This window comes from Aquarana catesbeiana, linkage group LG04 (genome assembly GCF_042186555.1).
Source record: "Aquarana catesbeiana isolate 2022-GZ linkage group LG04, ASM4218655v1, whole genome shotgun sequence".
Classification (NCBI taxonomy): Eukaryota; Metazoa; Chordata; class Amphibia; order Anura; family Ranidae; genus Aquarana; species Aquarana catesbeiana.
The window spans coordinates 267,202,069-267,229,841 of record NC_133327.1 but is presented as its reverse complement, the minus strand read 5'-3'; the positions used below and the strand labels follow the sequence as shown (position 1 = coordinate 267,229,841).

Genomic DNA, 27,773 nt, shown 5'->3' with positions numbered 1-27,773 from the left:
AGAACCGGATTTCTCGGGACATTTTCCGGGAAACAATAAAATCGGGAATAGAGTCTAAATCCCGGGAGTGTCCTGGGAAATCCGGGACAGTTGGTAACTATGATATTGCATCAAATTAAATATTACTAAATAAACATTTATTTTCTGAAACTTCTTCCTGAAAATGGTTGTGATTTGCAGACCTGGAAAAGAGCAATAATAACTGATAGCATTTAAGTAAAGTACTGAAAAGCCAGTTATCTTTCTTTCCTCCAATTGTGACACTTTCATTGTTAATGTGAAGTGATTGTAACAAAGTTTGAGATTCAATTAAAACACAGAATTTATGAGTTATTCTATTAAAAGAATTTAACAAAAAGCTAACATTATTTAATGGTTTACGTGGCAGAATTGACCATGGTCACCATGATACGAATGCCAAGAATTCATTGACTGAGGCTGTTGAATTTGACAAAGCCATCCGCAGGGCCGGACAGATAACATCTGAAACTGACACACTAACTGTTGTAACTGCTGACCACTCCCACGTTTTTACCTTTGGCGGATACACAGATCGTGGCAACAGTATTTTGGGTATGAATTTTAACATTTTAAGTATTTTAGAGAAGATTTATTTGTAATATTTTTAATTATAAAAGTAAAAAAGGGCAACATAAAACGAGTGCGATATTTGACACTGTTTTTGCTAAACCTATGCATTAATATCTTTTTCTATGGATGTACAGTAGTAGCAATTCTCAATGAATTCTCAAGGTGCTTATCAGATGCTCTTGTTCTTGTTCTCTCTTTGCCCTTTGTGTGCTTTATCCTTGAAAATAGTTGCTCAAATAGAGGAGCTGCTAAAACCTGATGTTATGGATAAGGCATGAATGTGAGGAATAGGATATTTTACGTTTGATTTTGAAGTGAACGGACTTTCCCAAACCAACACCAATCCACAGTTAGAAAGTTGTTAGTTCAAGAACAATTATCCATCCTGCCCCTTTTGAATTTTCTCATCATTGTGGCAGTAAATAAATGATCTTAACCACTTCCATACAGGGAATTTTCACCCCCTTCCTGCCCAGGCCAATTTTCAGCTTTCAGCACTATTGCACTTTGAATAACAATTGCGCGGTCATTCTACACTGTACCCAAATGAAATTTTTATCATTTTTTCCCCACTAATAGAGCTTTCTTTTGGTGGTATTTGATCACCCCTGCGTTTTTTATTTCTTGTGCTATAAACAAGACAAGTTTGAAAAAAACACAATATTTTTTACTTTTTGCTATAATAAGTATCCAAATTGTTTTTTTTTTTTTAAACAAATTTTTTTTCTCAGTTTAGGCCGATACATATTCTTCTACATATTTTTGGTAAAAAATATCGCAATAAGCGTATATTTATTGGTTTGCGCAAAAGTTATAGCGTCTACAAAATAAGGGGATAGATTTATAGCATTTTTATTTATTTCTTTTTTTTTTACTAGTAATGGCTAGTAAAGTGACTGCGATATTGCGGCGGACACATCGGACAATTTTGACACATTTTTGGTACCATTCACATTTATACAGCGATCCGTGCTATAAAAATGTATTGATTACTGTATAAATGTGACTGGCAATGAAGGGGTTAACCAGGAGGGGGCGCTGTAGGGGTTAATGTGTTGCTAGGGAGTGATTCTAACTGTGGGGGGAGGGGATTCACAAGGGGAGGAGACCGATCGGTGTTCCTCTGTACAAGGAACATACCATCGGTCTCCTCCCATCTGACAGGACGTGGATCTGTGTGTTTAGACAGTTCAGGAAAAGTCCGGGTGATATGTCCCAGAAGTTTGCAGTCAAAGAGACAGAGGGCCAAGCTGGGAGATCTGAGCGAAATCGGGAGTAGGTACCTATCAAAACTAGGTACCCCCCCCCCCCCACAAAAAGTGTCCAAGAGTGGGAGAGCAGGGGGGAAGAGGTGGAAAAGCTGTTGTGTAAAAATTACATGGTGTTACCTAAAAAAAAAGCTTTCTAAAACCGAATTGAGTTTCTTTTAAAATGCAAATACAATGATGTTATCAGCTGTGCAATGACGTGTTATTATAAATGTAAATGCATCATGATGTGTATTGACATTCAATGCACAATGCATTACAATGCACATTAAGAACCCACAATAATGCACATTATTGTTGTCTCTATTAATATCCATGAAGAACACTACGGGGTAATAATGCATCAGTCTGAATCCAACTTTATACTTTATGTAGCGCCCACCTACTTAGGTGTGTGCTAAAGTAGGCAGATAGGATTAGTGTCAGGTAAAATTGCCAGTCTTTTATCCTGTTGGTTTAAACCTGGTTGGGTTAAATTGGTTGGGAGAAATTACAGAATAGTAGGAGGGTGTGACCACCTGTATTCTGTTTGATTGATGCCCTGTTCTTCCAGTGAGAGGTTCTGGAGGGAGCATGGGTTGCACACAGGATGCAGTTAGTTTGTGTAGGTCACCCTGAACCAATCGTTAATTTGAATGGGCAGGGGCTTTCAGGCCTATATAAACTGTGGGTCACATGCTCAAGGGAAGGATGGGAATTGTAAGGGAAGAAGACAGCATGTAGGGGCTGGTGCAGCTCAGGAGCTCTCCCCTCTGGGGAGGGGAACCTGCCATGCGGGGAGGAGAAATGGAGGAGACATCAGGAGGAAACTGCTATGTCTAACAGGAGGAAACTGCTATGACTAACAGGAGGAAGACTGGGTGTTCAACATTCTGTGGCAATCATGGACTGTTGATAAGGAGTACAAGTGAGTGGAAACCCAGGGAAACAGTATTTTCAAAGACTGGAGGGTGTTAAAGTGCGGGTCTTGAAGGAGGAGGTGCAGATCTTCGGCCTTAGAGAATCAATGCCTCAAAAGAGTGTTGGAGTGCGGGTCAATAAAGAAGTCTGTGCAGGGAGTTTGGCCTTAAAGAATTAATACCCAGGAGAAATCCAATCAGTCAGCCTAAGAACTTTATTCAGAGTAACGTTCTTTGGACATAATTTGGAAGTGCTGTACAGTTGGGAAGTAGCAGTAAACAGGAGGGAGGAAAGATGCAAAGCATAACGGGAAGTGGCTGTCAAAAGGATGCGGTAGATCGGGGTATGCCCGGACTTTTCCTGAACTGGCATGGTGGGATCGCAGGAATCAACATAGGCAGGTGAGGCCTGGTACTTCTAGCATCCATTACCAAGTGTTTTTCAGAGAGGCACTGTTCAGTTCGCTAAGGGAAAAGGTTATAACTACCATTGCAGGAACCAAAGATGTAGAGGCAACTCATACTTCTTGAAGATACAGAGTGTACATATTGCACATTCTTTTCTGCCATGCATCAAGAGAAAGGAATAAAGTTAATGTTCTACTGTTCTGGAGTGTTTTCTGTATGATTCATGCAGGGAAGGGGTAATGGGGTCACGCTACAGAAAAGAACAAACTAATTAGCAGCTCCTACGGGGATAGTGCGCTACAATTACAATCCACTGAGCCTGAACTAAAATGCTTCCAGCAACGCCTCAGAGTTGTGCTACCACCCGCTGGGCACTGCATCACTACTGTGTCCCTGCACAGCTGTGGTGATGTAGCAGTCGGTGGGGATAGCTGAAGCAGCCAGCACTGTGAAGTTCACAGGTTAGGGATAGCTGAAGCATCACGGAGGCCGGTCCTGGGCTGAAACATCCCAATAAGTACGCCCTGTTGCATGATGTTGGGGAGACCAGTCAAGGACCAGCATTGCTGGAGCAGAGCGACGCCCCTAGTGGTAGGGGATTCAATTATTAGACGGACAGAGAGGGCAATCTGTCACAAAGATCAAAATCACCGAACAGTATGTTGTTTACTGGGTGTTCGAGTTCAGCACATTGTGGATTTGCGATTGAAGAAGTTAGAGGAAGATGGTAAGTCCTAAAAAATGATTTCAGGGACTTAGGAGCTAAATTGAAGAGAAGGACCTCCAAGGTAGTATTCTAAGAAATACTACCGGTACCTTGAGCCATGCTAGAGAAGCAGCAGGAAATTAGGGAAATTAACAAGTGACTGAGGAGCTGGTGCAGAAAGGAGGGGTTTGGGTTCCTGGAGAACTGGGCTGACTTCTCAGTCAGTTACCGGCTCTTTAGCAGGGACGGACTGCACCTAAAGGGGGAGGGTGCACTTCTGCTGGGAGAGAAGATGACTGACAAGTTAAAAAGCTTTTAAACTAGGTGTTGGGGGGGGGGGGGGGGGGGTTGGTCCAGATGTAGAGCTAGCCAACATTGAGCAAGGTTCAGCGGGTAATATTGGGGGCATTAGTGATAGGGTGACTAGAATATCAAAATCCAAGGTAAGTAAGTTGGTAAATCCAAATTGCAGCCTCATAATAACTAATAAGGAAATAGTATGTGATTGGACAAAATTACGAGGCTTGTACACTAATGCTAGAACTCTAGCTAATAAAATGGGGAAACTGGAGCTGCTAATCTACGAGGAGGATTTCAATTTTGTGGGAATTACAGAAAATTGGTTTGACAGCTCACACGACTGAGATAGGGAGGGTAGGAAAGGGAGGGGGGCATGGCCGTCTTTAACGCAGGGCAAAAGGGGCAGTTGCCCTGGGCCCTGTCATTGCTGTGGGGCCCAAAGCAGCTGCCACTTAAGCCCTGCGCTGCCCGCAGTTTTTGCGGAGTAGCGGGGGGAGCCGATCCCCCCCCCTGCTCTCCCAAGCGGCTACATTAATTATACAGGAGAGCGGGACAGCTGCGGGCTTCATGTGTTTGAGCCCGCTCGTCCCGCTTCTCCCTCTGTCAGGAGCTGAGCACCAGAGTCAATGACAGAGCGAGAGCGGCACTCTGTGTTCCTCCCGCCCCCACCCCCGCCTGGCAGACCTGTGTAGCACACAGCCGAGTGAAGTTTTCTGGCTGTGTGCTGGGTCTGATAGGCGGAGACTGTGTTGCACCGCCGTGTGATCAGGTAAGAAAGAACAACGTGGAGAGAAGGGGCAGGGGATCCATATGTGCAGACTGCAGAGAATTGCTGGCACAAAGGTGGACATGGGGGGGGGTACAGAAGTGAGGGATGGACATGGGGGGTACAGAGGTGGACATGGGGGGTACAGAGATGGAAGGGGTACAGAGATGGACATGGGGGTTACAGAGGTGGAAGGGGTACAGAGGTGGACATGGGGGGTACAGAGATGGAAGGGGTACAGAGATGGACATGGGGGGTACAGAGGAGGAAGGGGTACAGAGATGGACATGGGGGGTACAGAGATGGACATGGGGGGTACAGAGGTGGAAGGGGTACAGAGGTGGACATGGGGGGGGTACAGAGATGGACATGGGGGGTACAGAGGTGAAAGGGGTACAGAGGTGGACATGGGGGGGTACAGAGGTGGAAGGGGTACAAAGGTGGACATGGGGGGTACAGAGGTGAACACAGGTGGACGGGGGAACAGAGGTGGTGAGGGGGTACAGAGGTGGACATGAGGGGGTACAGAGATGAACATAGGTGGATGGGGGTACAAAGATGGACATGGGGGGGTACAGAGGTGGACATGGGGGGGATACAGAGATGAACCCAGAGGTGGACGGGAGTACAAAGGTGGACATGGGGATGTACAGAGGTGGAAGGGGTACAGAGATGGACATGGGGCGTACAGAGGTGGAAGGGGTACAGAGGTGGACATGGGGGGGTACAGAGATGGAAGAGGTACAGAGATGGACATGGGGGGTACAGAGGTGGACATGGGGGGGTACAGAGATGGAAGAGGTACAGAGATGGACATGGGGGGTACAGAGGTGGAAGGGGTACAGAGATGGACATGGGGGGTACAGAGGTGGAAGGGGTACAGAGGTGGACATGGGAGGGGTACAGAGATGAACATGGGGGGTACAGAGGTGGAAGGGGTACAAAGGTGGACATGGGGGGTACAGAGGTGAACACAGGTGGACGGGGGAACAGAGGTGGTGAGGGGGTACAGAGGTGGACATGAGGGGGTACAGAGGTGAACATAGGTGGACGGGGGTACAAAGGTGGACATGGGGGGGATACAGAGATGAACCCAGAGGTGGACGGGAGTACAAAGGTGGACATGGGGATGTACAGAGGTGGACGGGGGGGGGTACAGAGGTGGACAGAAGGGTATAGAGATGAACGTGGATGGGGGATACAGAAGTGAGCTGTGGAGGGGGGTACAGAGTAGAGAACACAGGTGGATGAGGGGTACAAAGGTGGACATGGGGGGTACAGAGGTGGAGGGGGGTTACAGAGATGAACCCAGAGGTGGACGGGGGTACAAAGGTGGACATGGGGATGTACAGAGGGGGATGGGGGGGTACAGAAGTGGACGGAAGGATATAGAGATGAACATGGATGGGGGGATAAAGAGGTGGATGGGGATACAGAAGTGAGCTGTGGATGAGGGGTACAAAGGTGGACATGGGGGGGTACAGAGGTGGACAGAAAGATATAGAGGTGAACATGGATGGGGGGTACAGAGGTGGACATGGGGAGGTACAGAGGTGAACACAGAGTTGGATGGGGGGTACAAAGGTGGACGGAAAGATATAGAGGTGAACATGGGGGGGGTACAGAGGTGGATGGGGGATACAGAAGTGAGCTATGGATAGAGGGGTACAGAGGTGAGCTGTGTATGGGGGGGGAGAAAGAGGTAGACAGGGAATACAGAAGTGAGCTGTGGATGGAGGGGTACAGACGTGAACGTGGAATACAGAGGTGAGCTGTGGGTGGAGGGGGGTACAGAGATGAGCTGTGGATGAGGGAGCAGAGGTAAGCAAAGTGATGTGCAGAGGTGACCAATAGATGGTAACTTTGCGGGAGGGAGGAGGATATGCAAGTACTGCCCCTTGTGCTGATTTTTTTCTGTGCCCTGCATGATACAAACACCTCAAAGTACACACCCCCAATCCCCGTGTGTCATCCTGGACTCCTATCTCCCCCTTCCCGCCATCATCTTGAACTCCCCCATCTCTCCCCCCCCAATCATCCTGGACTCCCGTATCCCCCCTCCCCCCACCCATAATCCTGGACTTCTCTATCTCTTCCCCCCATCATTATTATTATTATTATACAGGATTTATATGGTGTCAACAGTTTGTGCAGCGCTTTACAACATGAGGGCAGACAGTACAGTTACAATACAATACATAAGTTTACGTGTGTGTTTTGTTTTTTAGAATGTTGGGGTGGAGAGACAATTTGCATGGGGGGGGGGGCCAAGAATTTTTTTTGCCCAGGGCCCAATCAATAGTAAAGACGGCCCTGGAGGGGGGTATGCCTGTATAACAAGAGTGATGTGCAAGTGAACTTGAGGGACGACATCACTAATGGAGCTAGGGAGGAGGTGGAATCCTTGTGGGTGGCACTCCAAAGGGAGGAAAATATTGGGAAAGTAATAGTGGGTGTATGCTAAAGGCCCCCTAACCTGAGGGAGGAGGGGGAGGCGGACCTCCTATCATAGCTTGGAATGGCGGCAAGGCTGGGCAATGTCATTATAATGAGGGATTTTAATTATCCAGATATCGACTGGGCAGAAAGAACCTCTCATTGGTCTAAGGCTCGCCAATTCCTATATGTCATGTCTTCAGGATCATTTCATGGGTCAGTTGGTGAATGCACCAACAAGAGAACGCATTACTAGACCTACTGATTACAAATAATACAGACCTAATCGCGAATGTGGAAATACGGGGCAACTTAGGAAACAGCGATCACAGGTCAATTAGATTTAGTATAAATCACAGAAATAAAAAGCACAAGGGTATTACAAGTACATTGAATTTTAAAAGAGCCAACTTCCTTAAACTGCGCTCTTTGCTAGATGATATTAAATGGGATAAGATCCTAGAAACAAGGAACACTAAGGAAAAATGGAAGAGCTTTAAGAGCATACTAAATACAGGCATTGGCCAGTGCATTCCAATGGAAAATAAGTTTAAAAGAGTTAAAATGAATCCTGGCTAAACTGTAACGCAAAAATGCAAAAAAAAAGCAAAAGAAAAGGCCTTCAAAAAATATAAGGCTGAGGGGTCATTGTCAGCATTCCAATAACACAAAGAATGCAATAGGAAATGTAAGCATGCCATCAGGGCTGCTAAAATAGACCACTAAAGGCACATAGCAGAGGAGAGTAAAGAAAAAACCCCAATACATTTTCTAAATATGTTAACAGTAAGAAAGAGTGAGGCCGGAAAATAACAGGGGAGCATATGAAGGTCGAACCCTGGGGATGCCTATTTCATAAAACTGACAAACCTATAGCACAATACAGGAGATCTCTGGTACCACACCTGTTAAATGCAGCTAAAGGCTTGATTACCAGGTACTGGCAAACACAAAAAACCCCAAGCACAAAGGAATGGATACTAAAAATTGATCAGATATGCTCCATCGAAAAGACAATACATGCAGGGGAAGACCTAATAGAGAGATATAACAATACTTGGGGAAAATGGTTGGATTTCAAGAAATCGAAGAAGTATATAGAATAATGCAATACAGGAGAATGAGAACACATGGGAATATTAATATCCTGAGAATGTAGAGAATTGGCTATTTGGGGAAGACTAAAACGTAAAAGGTGGGAGCCTAGAAGGGAGAGGGGGAGGGATCGGGTGTGGAACGCGTATATATATATATATATATATATATATACGCATACACATGTACACACTGAGCAAAATTATATATGCAAAGCTTTTGTGTTTGCCCCTATTTATCATGAGTTGAACTCAAAGATCTACAACTTTTTCTATGTACACAAAGGCCTATTTCTTTCAAATATTGTTCACAAATCTGTCTAAATCTGTGTTAGTGAGCACTTCTCCTTTGCCGAGATCATCCATCCACCTCCCAGGTGTGGCATATCAAGATGCTGATTAGACAGCATGATTATTGCACAGGTGTGCCTTAGGCTGGCCACAATAAAAGGCCACTCTAAATTATGCAGTTTTACTGTATTGGGGGGTCTGGGGGGTCCGAAAACCAGTCAGTATCTGGTGTGACCACCATTTCCATCTAACAGTGCAGCACATCTCCTTCGCATAGAGTTGATCAGGTTGTTAATTGTGGCCTGTGGAATGTTGGTCCATTTCTCTTCAATGGCTATGCGAAATTGCTGGATATTGCCAGGAACTGGAACACGCTGTCGTATACACCGATCCAGAGCATCCCAAACATGCTCAATGGGTGACATGCCCGGTGAGTATGCTGGCCAGGCAAGAACTGAGATGTTTTCAGCTTCCAGGAATTGTGTACAGATCCTTGCAGCATGGGGCTGTGCATTATCATGCTGCAAAATGAGGTGATAGTTGTGGATGAATGGCACAACAATGGGCCTCAGGATCTCGTCACGGTATCTCTGCGCATTCAAAATGCCATCAATAAAATGCACCTGTGTTCGTTGTCCATAGCATACGCCTGCCCATACCTTAACCCCACCGCCACCATGGGCCACTCGATCCACAATGTTGACATCAGCAAACCGCTCATCCACACAACGTCATACACTCTGTCTGCCTTCTGCCCTGTACAGTGAAAACGGGATTCTTCCTTGACTAGAACCCCTCTCCAAAGTGCCAGACGCCATTGATTGTGAACATTCGCCCACTCAAGTCGGTTACGACGACGAACTGCAGTCAGGTCAAGACCCCGATGAGGAGGACAAGCATGCAGATGAGCTTCCCTGAGATGGTTTCTGACAGTTTGTGCAGAAATTCTTTGGTTATACAAACTGATTGTTGCAGCAGCTGTCCAGGTGGCTGATGGCAGATGATCTTGGAGGTGAAGATGCTGGATGTGGAGGTCCTGGGCTGGTGTGGTTAAACGTGGTCTGCGGTTGTGAGGCCAGTTGGATGTACTTCCAAATTCTCTGAAACGCTTTTGGAGGCGGCTTATGGTAGAGAAATGAACATTCAATTCAAGGGCAACAGCTCTGGTGGACATTCCTGCAGTCAGCATGCCAATTGCGCGCTCCCTCAAAACTTGCGACATCTGTGGCTGTGTGAAACTGCAAATTTTAGAGTGGCCTTTTATTGTGACACACCTGTGCAATGCTGTCATGCTGTCTAATCAGAATCTGGATATGCCACGCCTATAAGGTGTGTAGCAATAACTCTCGGTGGAGCTGCTGATTTAAACGGGCTTGTTACCTTCACTCTCGACACCCCTGTTTCACCGGCACCGGGTCTAGGGTTCCGTTAAGTTTATCTCTGGACGATGAAAGCACCAACACTTGAATACGTTTTCAATGCTTTATTAATCCAAGTAACGAAGGAAGTAGCAGGAAAGAGGCAGGAGGGAAGCTACAGGGAAGCTCAAATACCTTTCTTTAAGATTCTTGAGAACGCCCTTTAAAGTTGAATATTGTAATCCGATGCAATCCCCTTGTGGGACACAATCTCTGCTCGCCTGGATAGGCCTCTCTCACTTGCCTAGCAGCCAGTACGTAGCACGAACAAAAGTCTCTGCCACAGACTTGCTTGAAATAAATCTGTACAATCCTCTGCCACAGGATATGTTAAATTTTGCGGTAAATGTCAGACACAGTACTTGGACCTCTAAGCCAACCCGGCAGTACTATGCTGTGGAACTATTTTAGGATACGTCCTCCAACCGAGTCACCAGGCCCCTCTCCAGACCAGCACTCTGCGTAAACCTTCGATGACGGGTCCTCCCCTGGGATCTCCTCGGTTGTCCAGCTTCTTCACTCTGGATAGACAGCTCAGGACCATTCCTCGGCTGCTGTGGTAGGCCCCAGACATGCTTCTGGGCCCACCCACGCGCCACAGCGGCGCGGGCCTCCGGAACGGAGGACCACGAGGTAGCACTAACGCAAACCTGTCGGCCAGGAGGGCCAGCAGGTGGCTGTAAAACGACCCCAAAATATGGCGTCTGTCCCATAAATACCCTCTCCCGGAATGCAACTCGGAGGACCACCTCCACCGAGTTGTCTCCAGGACAGAAGAGCACCCATACGCTTAGACACATTGCCTTTCCAACACTAACCAGTGGCAACAGCGACACCCACCTGCTCAATATGGAAACACATGCAATGTCAGCCAAGCTGGAACAGAGGCAAATCTAACTTCCCTAACGAACAAGTTACTAAATTTACCTATCAGTGGGTAGATCATAAATCTACCAGCGCTACAGGTGGATGGATTATCTCAGCAAAGGAGAAGTGCTCACTAACACAGATTTAGACAGATTTGTGAACAATATTTGAGAGAAATAGGCCTTTTGTGTACATAGAAAAAGTCGTAGATCTTTGCGTTCAGCTCATGATAAATAGCACAAAAGTGTTGCGTTTATAATTTTGCTCAGTGTATATACGGTATCTCACAAAAGTGAGTACACCCCTCACATTTTTGTAAATATTTTATTGTATCTTTTCATGTGACAACACTGAAGAAATTACACTTCGCTACAATGTAGAGTAGTGAGTGTACAGCTTGTATAACAGTGTAAATTTGCTGTCCCCTCAAAATAACTCAACACACAGCTATTAATGTCTAAACCGCTGGCAACAAAAGTGAGTACACCCCTAAGTGAAAATGTTCAATTTGGGCCCAATTAGCCATTTTTCCTCCCCGGCGTCATGTGACTCATTAGTGTTACAAGGTCTCAGGTGTGAATGGGGAGCAAGTGTGTTAAATTTGGTGTTATCGCTCTCACTCTCTCATATTGGTCACTAGAAGTTCAACATGGTACCTCATGGCAAAGAACTCTCTGAGGATCTGAAAAAAATAATTGTTAGCTACATAAAGATGGCCTAGGCTATAAGAAGATTGCCAGGACCCTGAAACTGAGCGGCAGCACGGTGGCCAAGACCATACAGCGGTTTAACAGGACAGGGTCCACTCAGAACAGGCCTCACCATGGTCGGCCAAAGAAGCTAAGTGCATGTGCACTGCGTCATATCTAGAGGTTGTCTTTGGGAAATAGACGTATGAGTACTGCCACTCATGCATCTATTTCCCAGAGGTTGAAGGGGTGGGGGGGGGGGTCAACTTGTCAGTGCTCAGAGCATACGCTGCACACTGCATGAAATTGGTCTGTATGGCTGTCGTCCCAGAAGGAAGCCTCTTCTAAAGCTGATGCACAAGAAAGCCCGCAAACAGTTTGCTGAAGACAAGCAGACTAAGGACATGGATTACGGGAACCATGTCCTGTGGTCTGATGAGACCAAGATAAACTTATTTGGTGTCAAGTGTGTGTGGCGGCAACCAGGTGAGGAGTACAAAGACAAGTGTGTCTTGCCTACAGTGAAGCATGGTGGTGGGAGTGTCATGGTGTGGGGGCTGCATGAGTGCTGCCGGCACTGGTTAACTACAGTTCATTGAGGGAACCATGAATGCCAACATGTACTGTGCCATACTAAAGCAGAGCATGATCCCTTCCCTTCGGAGACTGGGCCACAGGGCAATATTCTAACATGATAATGACCTCAAACACTCCTCCAAGACGACCACTGATTTGCTAAAGAAGCTGAGGGTAAAGGTGAGGGACTGGCCAACCATGTCTCCAGACCTAAATCCTATTGAGCATCTGTGGGGCATCCTCAAACGGAAGGTGGAGGAGCGCAAGGTCTAACATCCACCAGCTCCATCATGTCGTCATGGAGGAGTGGAAAAGGATTCCAGTGGCAACCTGTGAAGCTCTGGTAAACTCCATGCCCAAGAGGGTTAAGGCAGTGCTGGAAAAAAATAGTGGCCACACAAAATATTGACACTTTGGGCCCAATTTGGACATTTTCACTTAGGGGTTGTTGCCAGAAGTTTAGACATTAATGGCTGTGTTGAGTTATTTTGAGGGGACAGCAAATTTACACTGCTATACAAGCTGTACACTCACTAATTTAAATTGTAGAAAAGTGTAATTCCTTCAGTGTTGTCACATAAAAAGATAGAATAAAATATTTACAAAAATGTGTGGGGTGTACTCACTTTTGTGAGATACTGTGTATATATATATATATATATATATATATATGTCATGAACCTTGGAATACTGGATTGTCATGAAGCTTGGAATACTGAAGTATTTCTCTTTGATTCTAATACACAGTGGGGGGTCTTCTGCCCTGTCTTAAGGCTAACCCCCTCCAGACGGCTCCATGGTCTGGAAGGAGGGCATTGTTCTGTGTTTGACCATTTGTTTATGTACTTTAATTACCCCCTGGGGTTTCTCTGTGTCATTATGCATATCAGTCCTCCTATTCTAGCTATCGGACCAATCCCTGCTGACCCTGTTTCAAGTCCTCATTTGCATGGACAAGAGGACCTGAGTGAAGACTAGTGTACTTTGCAATTGACCAATAGGAAAGTGGTTGTTGGGGGCAGGGTGTTCAAACTGCTGTGTATAAAAGTGTGTTGTGTGCATCAATAAAAGTGAGATTCCTGTTTGAACTTACATACAGCCTGCCTGGTGTTTGTTCTGAGCTATCACAACTGGATTAGAACGGCACATAGCTGTAGTTCGAATCCCGGAACATCGGATGACCGAACCATCAGATGTTGCGATCTGCAAACTGATTCAGTAGCCGCAGAGGAGTGTCGGGAGAGTGGAACCGAGGGAGCAGGGGCTCGTTACAATGTATATATATATGTGTGTGTGTGTTTATGCGTATGTGCATATATATGTATGTACATTTTTTTTTCTTCTCTTTCTGTTTTTTCTTCTGTTTATTATTAGGTGGGGGGGGGGCGCTAAGAGTTAAGATTGTGAATTGTATTTTTACATAAGTCTGATAATGTTTGCCATGATATCCTTTTGAAAACAAATAAAAATTATTGAATATAAAAAAATTTAAAAAAAAGAAAGGAAGGCCATAACTTGTTGGCCCCATAAAGGATGATGAAAGGAATTTGGTTACAAAAGACAAAGAGAAGGCAAAGGTTTTAAATGCATTCTTCTCCCCAGTCTTCACAAAGGAAAAGAGGGATATAGTTACATAGTTGGTAAGGTTGAATAAAGGCAACAGTCCATACAGTCCATAGTAACCAAGACTGTAACGTTAACAATACGTCACAGAATGCACCCTCATAGCTAACGGAATCAAATATCATAAATAGGGGGGCGTGGCCGGGATGTGAGAGAGGAGAGACGTGTTCGGCTTGGGCTCCCACTATCCGTGACATCCTTCCGTCTCCATCCTGGGTTTAACTCACTGATCCTGCTCAGCAAACACCTTCCTGCCCCCCCCCGGTCCTCCCCATGGCTGGTAAATATAAATCCACAAAGAAGGCAGCTGCTCAGGACTCCCGGTCTGCTCCACTGAATACTGGATCCGGCGGCCATCTTGCTTGTCACTTCTCTGCCCTCAGCATCAGTGGGGATACAGGCGGACTCACTGATGGCGGCTCCCGTGGCTCCAGACTTGGCTGCAAGAGGAACACGCTACCACTGTGATCCTGCGGCCATCGTTGCAAGTAAGTCCTCTGTGGACGGGAAGGTAGATACCCTGACCATCGAATGTGGCCTGATTAGGCAGGACATGGATAAGTTCAGGGGTCGCCTTACTGAAGCAGAGCAGCGCATCTTGGTAATGGAAGATGCCTCTGTGTCCACTACAAAATCTGTGGCGGGACTGCAGCAGCAAGTTAAGATTCTTATGACCCGCTCGGAAGATGCTGAGAACCGCCTCAGACTAAATAATGTCCGGATGGTCGGGCTCCCAGAGGGCGAGGAGGGCCTTGACCCTGTAGTGTTTGCCGAATCCTTTTTCAAACGGCTCCTGGGCCTGCAACACCTGTCCCCACGGGTCGGAGGCCTGCTGGTGCGTGGCCGCATGCTTTTCTGGTTCGCCTGCTTAATTTCAGGGATAGAGATCTAATCCTGTCCAAGGCTCGTAAGCACCCTGAGCTAAAGTATGAAAATGCTGTGATATATCTATACCCTGATTTCTCCCAAGACCTGTAGAAAAAACGATGTTCCTTCACTGATGTCCACAGATGCCTGAGAGAGAAAGGCCTGGTGTATAATATGCTGTATCCTAGTCGCCTGAAAGTTATTCATAATGGTTTTGCAAAATTTTTTTAATCCCTTGTGGATGCAGTAGATTGGTTGGATTCCATTGCACGAGGATAAGGTTGGGCTAACCGTGCTGCCAACCTTGTGCCTGTGATCTCTGGGCACCTGTCTACTTACCTTTTGCTATAGCAATTCTGTTAGTTATTGTTCATGGTGTTGCAGTTCTCCGTTGAAAATGTATTCCTCTGTTACAGCAGTTTTCCATAATAGGTGAACTATGCTAAGGAATCCGGAATCATCCATCCGTCTACTGCGGGAATCCAAGGTACTGTTTCTGGACACTTTGACTTATCTATTCCTCTCCACTTCCCCCTTTAAGTGCGGATGAACTCTTGGAACACTCCGGTGATGTTCTTCACGTTTTTGGGACTAAAGTTTTCTCCGAGAGTTTTTTTCTGTTTCCCCAGTGCAAACAGGGAGTTGGGTTTACTTCTGTTTTTTTTTCTGCACTTCTGGATTTTTTTCACTTTTATTTTTTCGTCTTTTTTACAATTTTTCCTTTTTTTTGTGTCTTGCCCAGAGGGATCGCACTGATGGGCCTTATGTTTGCCTAGTATAATATACAATGTCAGTATTCTATAATATTGGGGTGTGTAGTTCTATGCATCCGGGCTCCCACCCTTGGCCTCCTCCCCTGCACTGTTCTTATCCTGTCTTCATGCTGAACAACACCTTACTTTATGAGTGAGCTCAAACTTATTTCATGGAATGTCCCTGACCTGAATTCCAAATTCAAGAGAGCACTGGTTCTTCGATATCTCAAATCCCAAGACCCTCATATTGTCCTCTTGCAAGAGACACATTTGATGGGTAGTAAAGTGCTCTCTTTGAACAGGGCCTGAATGCAGAGAGCCATACATTCAATGCATTCATCGTATGGGTAGGGGGGTAGCTATCCTAATCTACAAGAAGTTGGTCTGTTCCATAGAACATGTTGTAACAGACCCTCATGGGCAGTATGTCATAGTGAAATTAACAGCTGAATCCCAACTATTTGCAATAGTAAACTTGTATGTTCCGCCCCCTTTCAAACACGAGGTACTATATAAGGTGGCCACCTTTGGCCCATTGAAGTTGTTGGTGGCGGGTGATTTCAACAACACAGTGGATTATGCCTTGGATACCTCTAACCCGACCCGGGTGCGTAATCTGGATCTGGGACATTGTGCAGACTCGGCGCCTCCTCCTCCCGTATCGATTTAGCCTTTGTCAACCCAGCTCTGTTGCCCCAGGTTATGGAGGCTTGCTACCGGGCCGGGGGGACCTCTGATCATGCTCCCTTACAGGTTACATTGAGCCTTACCATGCATAGACAGGCTGGAATCTAGAGGTTGTATCCGGGTTGGGTGACAGAGTTTCCAGGAGAGTCCTCGGTCACACTGCTCCTGCAGGAGTACTGGGAACATAATGAGGGCGCAGCGGAACGACTGGTAGTGTGGGATGCCTTTAAGGCCTCCACTAGGGGACTGTATGTGTCGGCCATTAAAGCTGCCAGAGTGGAAAAGAATTCTATTTCTGAGGAACTCCAGGCTCATAAAATACAATGTCCCCAGACCCACGCTGATACACCTTCCTCCTCCTTCTCCTTGGCTGAGTTGCAGATGGCTAGGAGGGCATTACTGGTTCACTTCCAAAATCTCACGCAGTGTACATTGAGAACCCAAGCTGAGGAATTGTTTGAGAATGGTGACAAAAATGGGAAACTACTGGCTTATCTGACAGCAGATGCTCTGGCGCACACTGCAGTCCCTTGCATTTCTTCATCAGAGGGTACAGTTGTGAGAGATAGAGAGGGTATCATGCAAGCATTTGTCTCTTACTACTCAGAATTGTACTCTGCCATCCCGCCCTATGAACACCAAGTTCTTGAGGATCTGCTGGATTCCCTTTCGATCCCGATGCTCCCAGATGAGGTGGCGACCAGGTTGGATGCACCCTTCACTGACAAGGAACTGGCGACCGCTATCGCTTCTTTTCCTAATGGTAAGTCGCTGGGCCCGGATGGGATCCCCGCAAAATGGTATAAGCGATATTTAGATCTTTTATCTGCCAGACTCTTAAAACTGTATGGGGACTGTTTTGAACTTGAGACATTACCACCCTCCTTCTACGAGACCCATGTAGTGTTACTGCCTAAACCTTTGTACAGACCCATAGGGGGTTATTTACTAAAGGAAAATCCACTTTGCACTGCAAGTGCACTTCAAAGTGCACCGAAAGTGCACTTGGTAGTAAAGTCGCTGTAGATCCGAGGGGGACATGCAAGGAAAATAAAAAACAGCATTTTAGCTTGCACATGATTGGATGATAAAATCAGCAGAGCTTCCCCTCATTTCAGATGTACCCTTCAGATTTACAGGGACTTCAAGTCCAAGTGCACTTTCAGTGCAATTTTAAGTGCACTTGCAGTGCAAAGTGGATTTGCCTTTTGTAAATAACCCCCATAGCTCTGCTTATGGGTCTCAAGATCCTCACCAAAATGATCACTAATAGGTTGATGCCAGTTCTAGATCACTTAATCTCGCCAGATCAGACCGGATTTATGCCTAAAAAGGCTACAGACATTAACCTTCAGAGGGTATACACTCATACTCAATTAGATATGGAGAGAATGTCTGGGGGGGCTCTGGTGTTTTTTGACCTGGAAAACGCGTTCAACATTGACTGGGGGTACATGACTCATGTATTACAACGTATGGGGTTCAGCCCCACGTTTCTCAAGTGGATATTACTGCTGTATGATCGTCCGGTAGCGGCCCTCCGTCTTAATGCTGAGGTGTCGGATGCCTTTCCAGTGTCCAGAGCCACTAGACAGGGGTTCCCCCTTTCCACAGGGTTATTCGCCTTAGTAACGGAACCCCTTGCGATTGCCTTACACTCCTCTCAAATACATGGGATCTCTGTAAGATACGTTAACAGAAACAATGGCCCTATATGCAGATGACCTAGTTCTTTTCCTTAGTGACCTTCCCTACAGGCTGTGCTGTTACTTATGGGTAGGATTACGATAGTCTCTGTCTTCAAGGTAAACTGGACTAAGTCCAAGATACTTCCTCTACGTTCCCTTACCGTACTGAGTCAACCCGATCCAAATAACCCCCTACAATGGGTCATGCAAATTAAGTATTTGGGGCTTTTCATCACAAACTCTGTGACTGACTTTATTAACCTTAATGTCTCCCCACTGCTGATCATTCTAACTAAGAAGTTCCACGCTTGGCAAACCCTTCCCTTGTCCCTCATTGGCAAAATAAATCTAATTAAGATGAAAATCCTGCCTCTACTGTTATATATATTCAGAAATTCTCTAGTGTGGATCCCAAAGACAATCTTTAAATCAATAGACAGTATGATGTCCTTTTTGTGGCAGGGGGGAACTCCTCGCCTTAAATTGGCCATACTGCAGCAGCCATGGTGGAGAGGGGGGCCTAGCGGTACCAAGTTTCTGTAAATACTTTCTGGCAGGCCAACTGACAATAGCCCACCGCTGGCTGACTACTCCTCCGGATGACTCCTCTGTGTCCCTGGCTGCCTCTATGGGCTCTTACGAAGCACTCTCACATCTGGTCTATAGAGGCTTGAGATCTCCCTATTTACTTATGGCTTCTATGCGGTCAGTGATTAGGGCATGGTCTGTGTCACGGAACGTCCCACACTCCGCTTGAGTGCTTCCGTCATATACCACTTCCTCCCAGTCTGTATACAGATATCCCAGTCTGTATGAGCACAAAACAAGGCGACACTTGCTTGTTGGAAAAAATATATATAAAACACAAAGCGCTGTGATGCTAAATAGCTGATAATTACATATAAAACCAAGTGAGGCTGCTATCAAAAGAGAGTGTTTTCAGAGTCACTTAAAAAGAATAAATAATTATATTTGAAGCGCTTCACAATGTGCATGAAAATGAATATATAAGAATAAATATAAATAGTAAAATAAATCCAGCGGTGAGTAAAAATTCCTAAAAAATCCAGCAATCAAAATAGTGTAAAATTATAAAAAATTAGTGACACCAAATGTGTAAAAAAAAATTCACATAAAAAATCCACATAAAAATAAATATATAGGGATGTATTCAGAAGGTTCAATTATACAGGTGTAGAATCCTGATTGGTATAGAGCTTTTGATCACTAGCAAAGCTGTTTAAAAACACTTGCTTAATCAAGGTGCTCATTGACCTTCATAGTAACAATGTGCTTTTTGCTTCTATTCACAACCAATGTGAGAATCATAAACAGGCAGATAAGAGAAAAAAAACAATCATTGTGCAATAGTTAGGATACCAAGGTACACAGGCAAGCTTCAATCCACTCACATGTGCCTTATAATGATAAGGCATATGCAGGTTTTACTATAGCAGTCAGCCACCTTAGACAGGAGCAGATTCAGTGCAGTACACTGTGTGATACTGCTGATCTGCACAGAGCGTCCTTGGCTCCTCCCACGCGTTACATCACAGTCACGTGACTTTTTCAAGGATCCTTGAAAAAGTCACGTGACTGTGATGTAACGCGTGGGAGGAGCCAAGGACGCTCTGTGCAGATCAGCAGTATCACACAGTGTACTGCACTGAATCTGCTCCTGTCTAAGGTGGCTGACTGCTATAGTAAAACCTGCATATGCCTTATCATTATAAGGCACACGTGAGTGGATTGAAGCTTGCCTGTGTACCTTGGTATCCTAACTATTGCACAATGATTGTTTTTTTCTCTTATCTGCCTGTTTATGATTCTCACATTGGTTGTGAATAGAAGCAAAAAGCACATTGTTACTATGAAGGTCAATGAGCACCTTGATTAAGCAAGTGTTTTTAAACAGCTTTGCTAGTGATCAAAAGCTCTATACCAATCAGGATTCTACACCTGTATAATTGAACCTTCTGAATACATCCCTATATATTTATTTTTATGTGGATTTTTTATGTGAATTTTTTTTACACATTTGGTGTCACTAATTTTTTATAATTTTACACTATTTTGATTGCTGGATTTTTTAGGAATTTTTACTCACCGCTGGATTTATTTTACTATTTATATTTATTCTTATATATTCATTTTCATGCACATTGTGAAGCGCTTCAAATATCATTATTTATTTTGACACTTGCTTGTTGCTAACATGAACTGTTTATTTTAGAATCAAAATTACAAGACTTTATATGCCGTTGGAACCTCCTCTAACAATACAACTGTAACCAAATTAACCTAATTAACATGAGCTAATTAACTAATCCTTTATACAGCCTACTGTAGGTGACTGAGACATGACCTATTGCCCAGACTGAGTTAATTATCAGAAGACATTTTCTCACAATAGCAGCAGCTCCAATAGGAGTCGTCCCGTCTCCTACATTCTATAGAGGACAATGTGATCAGCTCATTCAATTATCATAAACACAGGTAGTTTGAGTTGATGACACCAACATCTCCTCACAGGATGTGTCTCAACAGTATAATTCAGTCTTATCATTCTAATATGGCATATAAAGGGTTCCCAGTGTCTGTGTGTTTTGGGGGGACATGGAGCTGAATCCAAAGTAACACCAACCCCAGGGTCCCCAGGCATACAGCTCACAGAGAGCACCATTCCCCCAAATGCTAGGGCCCATAATCAAAAGGCAACAGGCTTGCATTCAGTCTTCTCCAACAGCCTCTGTCCCGGCTAGGTCTGTCACATTTCTCCCCTTTCGGCAGGAGACTAACACAGGATGAGACCCCAGATGGGTTGACTCCGAAGTTAGTCAGTAGTTCCAGTCCTCTACTGCCTGTACCCACACAGTACCCCAAATCAATTATTCCAGAGTATTACTCACCCAGCCAACCTCTGCCTCTCTCAGAGAACATATCTGCCGCTGGGGAGAGGCCTGGACTGGCCCTTCTCCCTGGTGTCCTTTCTGCCGCTGGAGAGATGACAGGGGGACTGAGCTCACTCCATCCCGCTGTTGGGGATCTGGGCTGACTGCCCAGCATCCCTGGGGTATACAGGTGGGAACTGAAGTCCCATCCACCGACACCAGATCAAGCTGCAGTTGTGAGGTGATGACTGCATTCTCTCCTTGGATCCTGATCTGCAGATCGCGATAGACTGCCACCTCCTCAGCTTGGGCCTCCACAATTGCTGCAGGTGTGAGGCAGAGATCTTGGACCCTCTGTCCGGTTGCCAGCACTTCTGCTGGGGATTTGCTAGGTGGTTCCTCCTCTACAGAAACGTCTATAAAATCCTCAGTCTCTGGAATTGCTAAAAGTGTGGGACAAAGGTCTTGGACCCTCTGTTCAGTTACCAGATCTTCAGCTGGAGAAGTTTGTTGTAACTCCATAGATGCTGCTGGCAGAAAATCACATGTCCCTGTCAGTGTTGTGGGAGAAAGGCCGACTACCTCTTCTCTCAAGAAGGCCGAAGCCACTGTTGGTGCTGGGCAGAGCACAGTGAACTTTGGCCCTGATAGCAGCTCTTCTGCTGGAGGCTCATCAGGTTGTTCTTCCTCAGCAGAAAAGTCTATCAAATCCCATGTCTCTGCAACTGATGTCTGGGGATGGAGGTTCACCATCTCCTGTCCATGGAAACCAGAAGATGCTATCAGTGCTGGGCAGAGGTTAGCAGAGCTCTGCCCTGTTGTCAGCACTTCGGGTTTTGGGATGGCAATCTCCAGATTTTCCACTGCAGATTTTCTGGCATGCTGCTGGACAGGCACATTCCTCCATCCAAGATCATCCCATGCAGAAACAGGATCATCAAGGTCAGGCAGCACTTGCTGCATCCGCCATAAGACCTCCGCCTCCATAGCTGCAGGGGCAGGTTGGCAAAGCACACTATTGCTCTGCCACATTGCCGACTCTTCAGCCAGGATTTCAGGGTTGTCAGCTGGTATTTCCTGATAGTCCCAGGCAAAGGGAGCCCAGCCCTGGCACTGAGCAATGTCTAGCAGCCGTCTGTAGGCGATCTCTAGCTCCCATTCCTGAACGGCCAGAAACTCCAAATCTTCCTGTGCCCAGTGCACTTCCGAAATGTTCAGTAGCCCTTCTCTGAAATTCATGATTTCGTCCGCCCGCCACTCCAAATCACTCCCAAAGTTAGAGTCCCCTGTCAGCTTCACATACAACAGTCCGAAGCCGCCATAGCTTAAGCCTTCCGTTGGGCTGTCATCCGCTATCCAGCGACATGCTTAGGATACATGCCACCGGAGGGCTCTGTAGCTCTCATCCAGCTTTATCTCTGCCCAGACCAGCCTGCTTAATTCAGCTGTCTGCTTCTTGTGTGGTTTTTCTCCCAAAAACCGCACCCGCAGTCCATACTGCGACCAGTACCTTTCCTCGATGGAGGGGAGAACTTTTCCCTGGTGTCGCTGCTAGCGCTTCCTTCCAGAGTTTGCAGCGAATAGAATCACACCATCCCAGCAGGACCTGCTCTGATACTGGTCCTCTGTGCTGTATCTGCATCTCTCGCAACCTCCTTCTGAATTCCTCATCCATGGCGGCTGGTATCTGTACCTCTCCTCTCCTGCTATCTGGACCTTGGATCCAGATGGAAGTTTGGATGTCCCAGACTGCAGGAAGCTTTCCCGCTGCTTGCCACCAATGTCACGGAACGTCCCACACTCCGCTTGAGTGCTTCCGTCATATACCACTTCCTCCCAGTCTGTATACAGATATCCCAGTCTGTATGAGCACAAAACAAGGCGACACTTGCTTGTTGCTAACATGAACTGTTTATTTTAGAATCAAAATTACAAGACTTTATATGCCGTTGGAACCTCCTCTAACAATACAACTGTAACCTAATTAACCTAATTAACATGAGCTAATTAACTAATCCTTTATACAGCCTAGGTGACTGAGACATGACCAGACTGAGTTAATTATCAGAAGACATTTTCTCACAATAGCAGCAGCTCCAATAGGAGTCGTCCCGTCTCCTACATTGTATAGAGGACAATGTAATCAGCTCATTCAATTATCATAAACACAGGTAGTTGGAGTTGATGACACCAGCATCTCCTCACAGGATGTGTCCCAACAGTATAATTCAGTCTTATCATTCTAATATGGAATATAAAGGGTTCCCAGAGTCTGTGTGTTTTGGGGGGACATGGAGCTGAATCCAAAGTAACACCAACCCCAGGGTCCCCAGGCATACAGCTCACAGAGAGCACCATTCCCCCAAATGCTAGGGCCCATAATCAAAAGGCAACAGGCTTGCATTCAGTCTTCTCCAACAGCCTCTGTCCCGGCTAGGTCTGTCACAGTCTGTGACCCAGGGGATGTGGCAGTCAGGCCCCAATCGGCTTTCCCCCAATCTACCGCTGTGGAGAAATCCCAATTTCCCATATTTCTTTAATTACCCCGGACCCAGTGGTGTGGACCAAACACGGTATAAAGACTCCATATTGTGCAGAACGGCGATCTAATATCATTCAGTGAATTAAAAACACGCTCTAACTTACCCAACTCACATTTTTTTTTTAGATATATCCAACTGAGACATGCCTTTTACTCTCAATTTGGCAAGGAATCCCTCGTTCTTGAACCCAGTGACCTGGACACACAGCGACTCCTTGACTAAACCACTCTCGAGTTTATATAAAGAACTCTTTCAGGAGACGACTGTACTAATGCAGACCTGTAGACTGGCCTGGGAGACAGTGGCCCCGGGGCTAGGCAGAGATGACTGGGACGATATGTGGGGGACTGCATTTCAGTGCCTAGTCTCTACTAGGGATTGTCTGATCCATTATAAATTCCTGCATAGAACATACCTTACCCCAGCCAGGTTGGCCAGGATGTTTGGGAATCAACACTCTCTCTGTTGGAGATGCTCGGCACCCCTTGCAAAGTCTATACATATATTTTGGGATTGTCCCCAGATTAGGCCCTGCTGGCAAACTGTAGCTCAATGTATTCAATCGGTCACCTCAATCTCGATTCCCATATCAATTGAAGTGTGCTTATTGCATTTAGTGGAGCCTCTGGATACTACGAGGGCTATATGAACTCTTCTCACCCTCCTATTGTTTTATGCCAAAAATCGGATTATCCTGTCATGGAAGAGCTCTTCTGCCCCAACTCTGGCATCCTGGAAATCACTAATCAATAAAGCAGTACATTTCTACAAAGCAACATACTTGGGGGGCCATGGACAAGTTTGACAAGGTTTGGGGAGGCTGGATGGCATCGGTGGATACGGTCTCAGATTAACTCACAGGCTGAGCAGTTACAATAGAATTCAGGTGGTAGTAAGGATTTCTTTGGCCTTTTGATTTTCTAGACCTTAATCTCTCATAGGGGGGAGGGGGGCTGGGGAGCCACAATGTAGGTATTGTTCGAGTACAAAAAGAGACCATGCCTTAAATCACAATGCACTTCATTCAGTGGGAGGTTCGAATTGCGTATATCTGTCTGGGCAAGTGTTGATTATTTTTGTTTATATTTACCCTTTTTTTTTCCCTGTGTTTATGTCACTGTTACGCACTGGAATTTTACTGCAACCGGTGACTGTTGCCCGCAACTGCGGCTGAAGTTGTATGTATATTATAAATCTCAATAAAAAGTATTTACAAAAAAAAAAAAAAAAACTATTTTAGAAATAGACTTGAAAAACTTAACATAAATAAATCATCAGGACCAGATGGCTTACACACGAGCAGGGGCGTACCTAGAGCATTTGGCACCCGGGCGGCTCCCATATCTGGCACCACCCCCACTTTAAAATGTAAAAACACCCCACTGTCCCCCCTGCATACCTCTGCATCCCCCAATATCTCTTTGTCACTACTTTGTACCCCCTCTCCACAACTGGACCCCTTTACATTACACAGCCCTCCCCCGCAGCTCTGGACTCCTTTACATTACACAGCACCCTGCACCCCTTTACATTGCACAACCCCCTGCACCTCTAGACCACTTTACATTACACAACCCCCTGCACCTCTGGACTCCTTTACATTACACAGCACCCTGCACCCCTTTACATTACAAAACCCCCTGCACCTCTGGACTCCTTTACATTACACAGCACCCTGCACCCCTTTACATTACACAGCACCCTGCACCTCTGGACCCCTTTACATTACACAACCCCCTGCACCTCTGGACCCCTTTACATTACACAACCCCCTGCACCTCTGGACCCCTTTACATTACACAACTTCCTGCACCTCTGGACCCCTTTACATTACACAGCCCCCCCCTGCAGATCTGGACCCCTGCACATTACACAGCCCCCCTCAGCTCTAGACCCCCTGCACATTACCCCCCCACAGCTCTGGACCCCCTGCACATTACCCCCCCTACAGCTCTGGACCACCTGCACATTACCCCCCCCACACACAGCTAGGTCCACCTAGCAACCAATTACCTGCTACTCCTCCAGCATTTCCTGTCCTCTATTCAATGCTGCCTTACCGTCTCTCGCTCTCCCTCCCCTGCTGTACAAGAGAGCAAGTCTTGGTGTTTTTCTTTTCTCCTGCTCCAGCGGCCGTTCCTGTGTGTCACCCAGGTAGTGGTACAGTCCGAACCCGGCTAGGGCACCCCCACACCCTGTCACAGCTGGGCTTCCCCTGCACTGTCAGGGTGTCACATAGCCGCTGCACTACCACGCCATGCTCGCGCTGTCACTGATTCATACAGGGGACTTGGAGGACAGAGGTGCGCCCGACACCCCCCAGTGTGTGACACCCAAGGCGGACCGCCCCCCAGTTAGTACACCACTGCACCCGAGGGTCCTTAAGGAACTCAGTCAAGTGATAGCTAGACCATTGTTCCTAATTTTTATGGACAGTTTACTGACTGGAATGGTACCTGCTGATTGGAGAAAAGCCAACGTGGTACTGATATTTAAAAAAGGGTCGAGATATATCTCTGGAAACTACAGGCCAGTTAGCCTAACATCAATAGTCTGCAAGCTATTGGAGGGGACGATAAGGGACTTTATTTAAGATTTTAGTAATGAAAACGGTATCATTTGTAGTAATCAGCATGGATTCATGAATGATCATCTTGACAGACCAATCTATTAATATTCTATGAAGAAGTAAGCTGCCATCTAGATAAAGGAAGGCCTGTGGATGTGGTATATCTGGATTTTGCAAAGGTATTTGATACAGTTCCCCACAAATGTTTACTCTACAAACTGAGGCCTGTCAGCATGGACCATAGGGTGAGTACCTGGATTGAAAACTGGCTACAGGGGCGAGTCCAAAGGGTGGTGATAAATAGCGAGTACTCGGAATGGTCCATTGTGGTAAGTGGGGTCCCCAAAGGATCTGTTCTGGGACCAATTCTGTTTAATTTATTTACAAATGATATAGAGGATGGGATAAATAGCTCAATCTCAATATTTGCAGATGATACAGAGTTAAGCAGGGCAATAACTTCTATGCAGGATATTTAAACCTTACAAGAAGACCTAATTAAAATAATGGGTGGGGCAACTACATGGCAAATGAGGTTTAATGTTAAAAAATGTAAAGTAATACATTTGGGTGCTAAAAATACGAACACAAGTTATTCGCTAGGGGGAGAACCTCTGGGGGAATCTAGGATGGAAAAGGAACTAGGGGACCTAGTAGATGACAGGCTCCGCAATGGCATGCAATGCCAAGTTGCTGCAAGCAAAGCCAACAGAATATTGGCATGCATTAAAAAGGGGCTTCACTCCAGAGATAAAACGATAATTCTCCCACTCTACAAGACTCTGGTTCGGCCGCATCTTGAGTATGCTGTCCAGTTCTGGGCACCAGTCCTCAAGAAGGATGTGCTGGAACTGGAGAGAGTCAAGAGAAGGACAAGAAAGCTAATAAAGGGACTGGAGGATCTCAGCTATAGGGAAAGACTACAAGCATTGAACTTATTCTCTCGGGAAAAGAGATGCTTTTGAGGGAATATGATAGAGATGCACAAATACCATACTGGTGACCTTAGTATAGGGGAAGAACTATTCAGTGAAAGGGAGTTTAAAAAGACACATGGCCATTCACTGAAATTGGAAGAGAAGTGGTTTAACCTTAAACTGCGTAGAGCGTTCTTTACGGTCAGAACGGTAAGGATGTGGAATCCTCTTCCACAAGCAGTGGTATCAGCGGGGAGTGTCGATAGTTTAAAAAAAACTATTAGATGGGCACCTTAGCGATCACAACATACAGGGATATATGATTTACTATTGACATAAACACAAACACACTCACACACCACAGGTTGAACTGGATGGACTGGTGTCTTTTTTCAACCTTACAAACTATGTAACCATGTAACTATGGACACAGGCATCCAACACACCTGGAAGCGACAGATGCCAAAGATTCTCTACCCTGTCTAGCTTTGCAAATTAATAACGCTTAGAGGTATGGGAGGCTGGACAGGTCAGTGTTATTACTGTTCTTGTACAGGTGGTCAGCTCATCTCTCAGCTTTATATTTCATAGCTGGACGTAATATAATAATAGTGTAATCAGTCTTAGAACATGAAGTCAATCAAAAAACAGTTTTAGTGACTGGTTATTATACCACAGCAACAAACAAAAGAGAGGCCCAGGTTGGATGCACAAATAACAACCAATGTATGGGTCATAAAGTATGTACTAAACACAGCACGTGTATTAAACATATGAAGGCTCTGTCAGCCTATCTCTCTGATTCCAATTATGGGTCAATACTGCAAATATTCTCAAAGCACCTGCATAGAGGAGCAGCTGTGCACCTGTGAGTACCAACTGAGATGACATATTTTGATCTGATGTATATTGAAGGTGCTAAAT

At 45.7% G+C, this 27,773-nt stretch overlaps 1 protein-coding gene across 1 annotated transcript in view; it reads left to right on the top strand.

Moving 5' to 3' along the window:
* LOC141139905 (alkaline phosphatase-like) overlaps window positions 1-27,773 on the top strand; it is a 117,233-nt gene that overhangs the window by 73,315 nt on the left and 16,145 nt on the right. Inside the window, exon 9 of the mRNA XM_073626478.1 lies at window positions 382-573. Coding sequence (XP_073482579.1) covers window positions 382-573 — 192 coding nt within the window. The remainder of the gene's footprint in view (window positions 1-381; window positions 574-27,773) is intronic.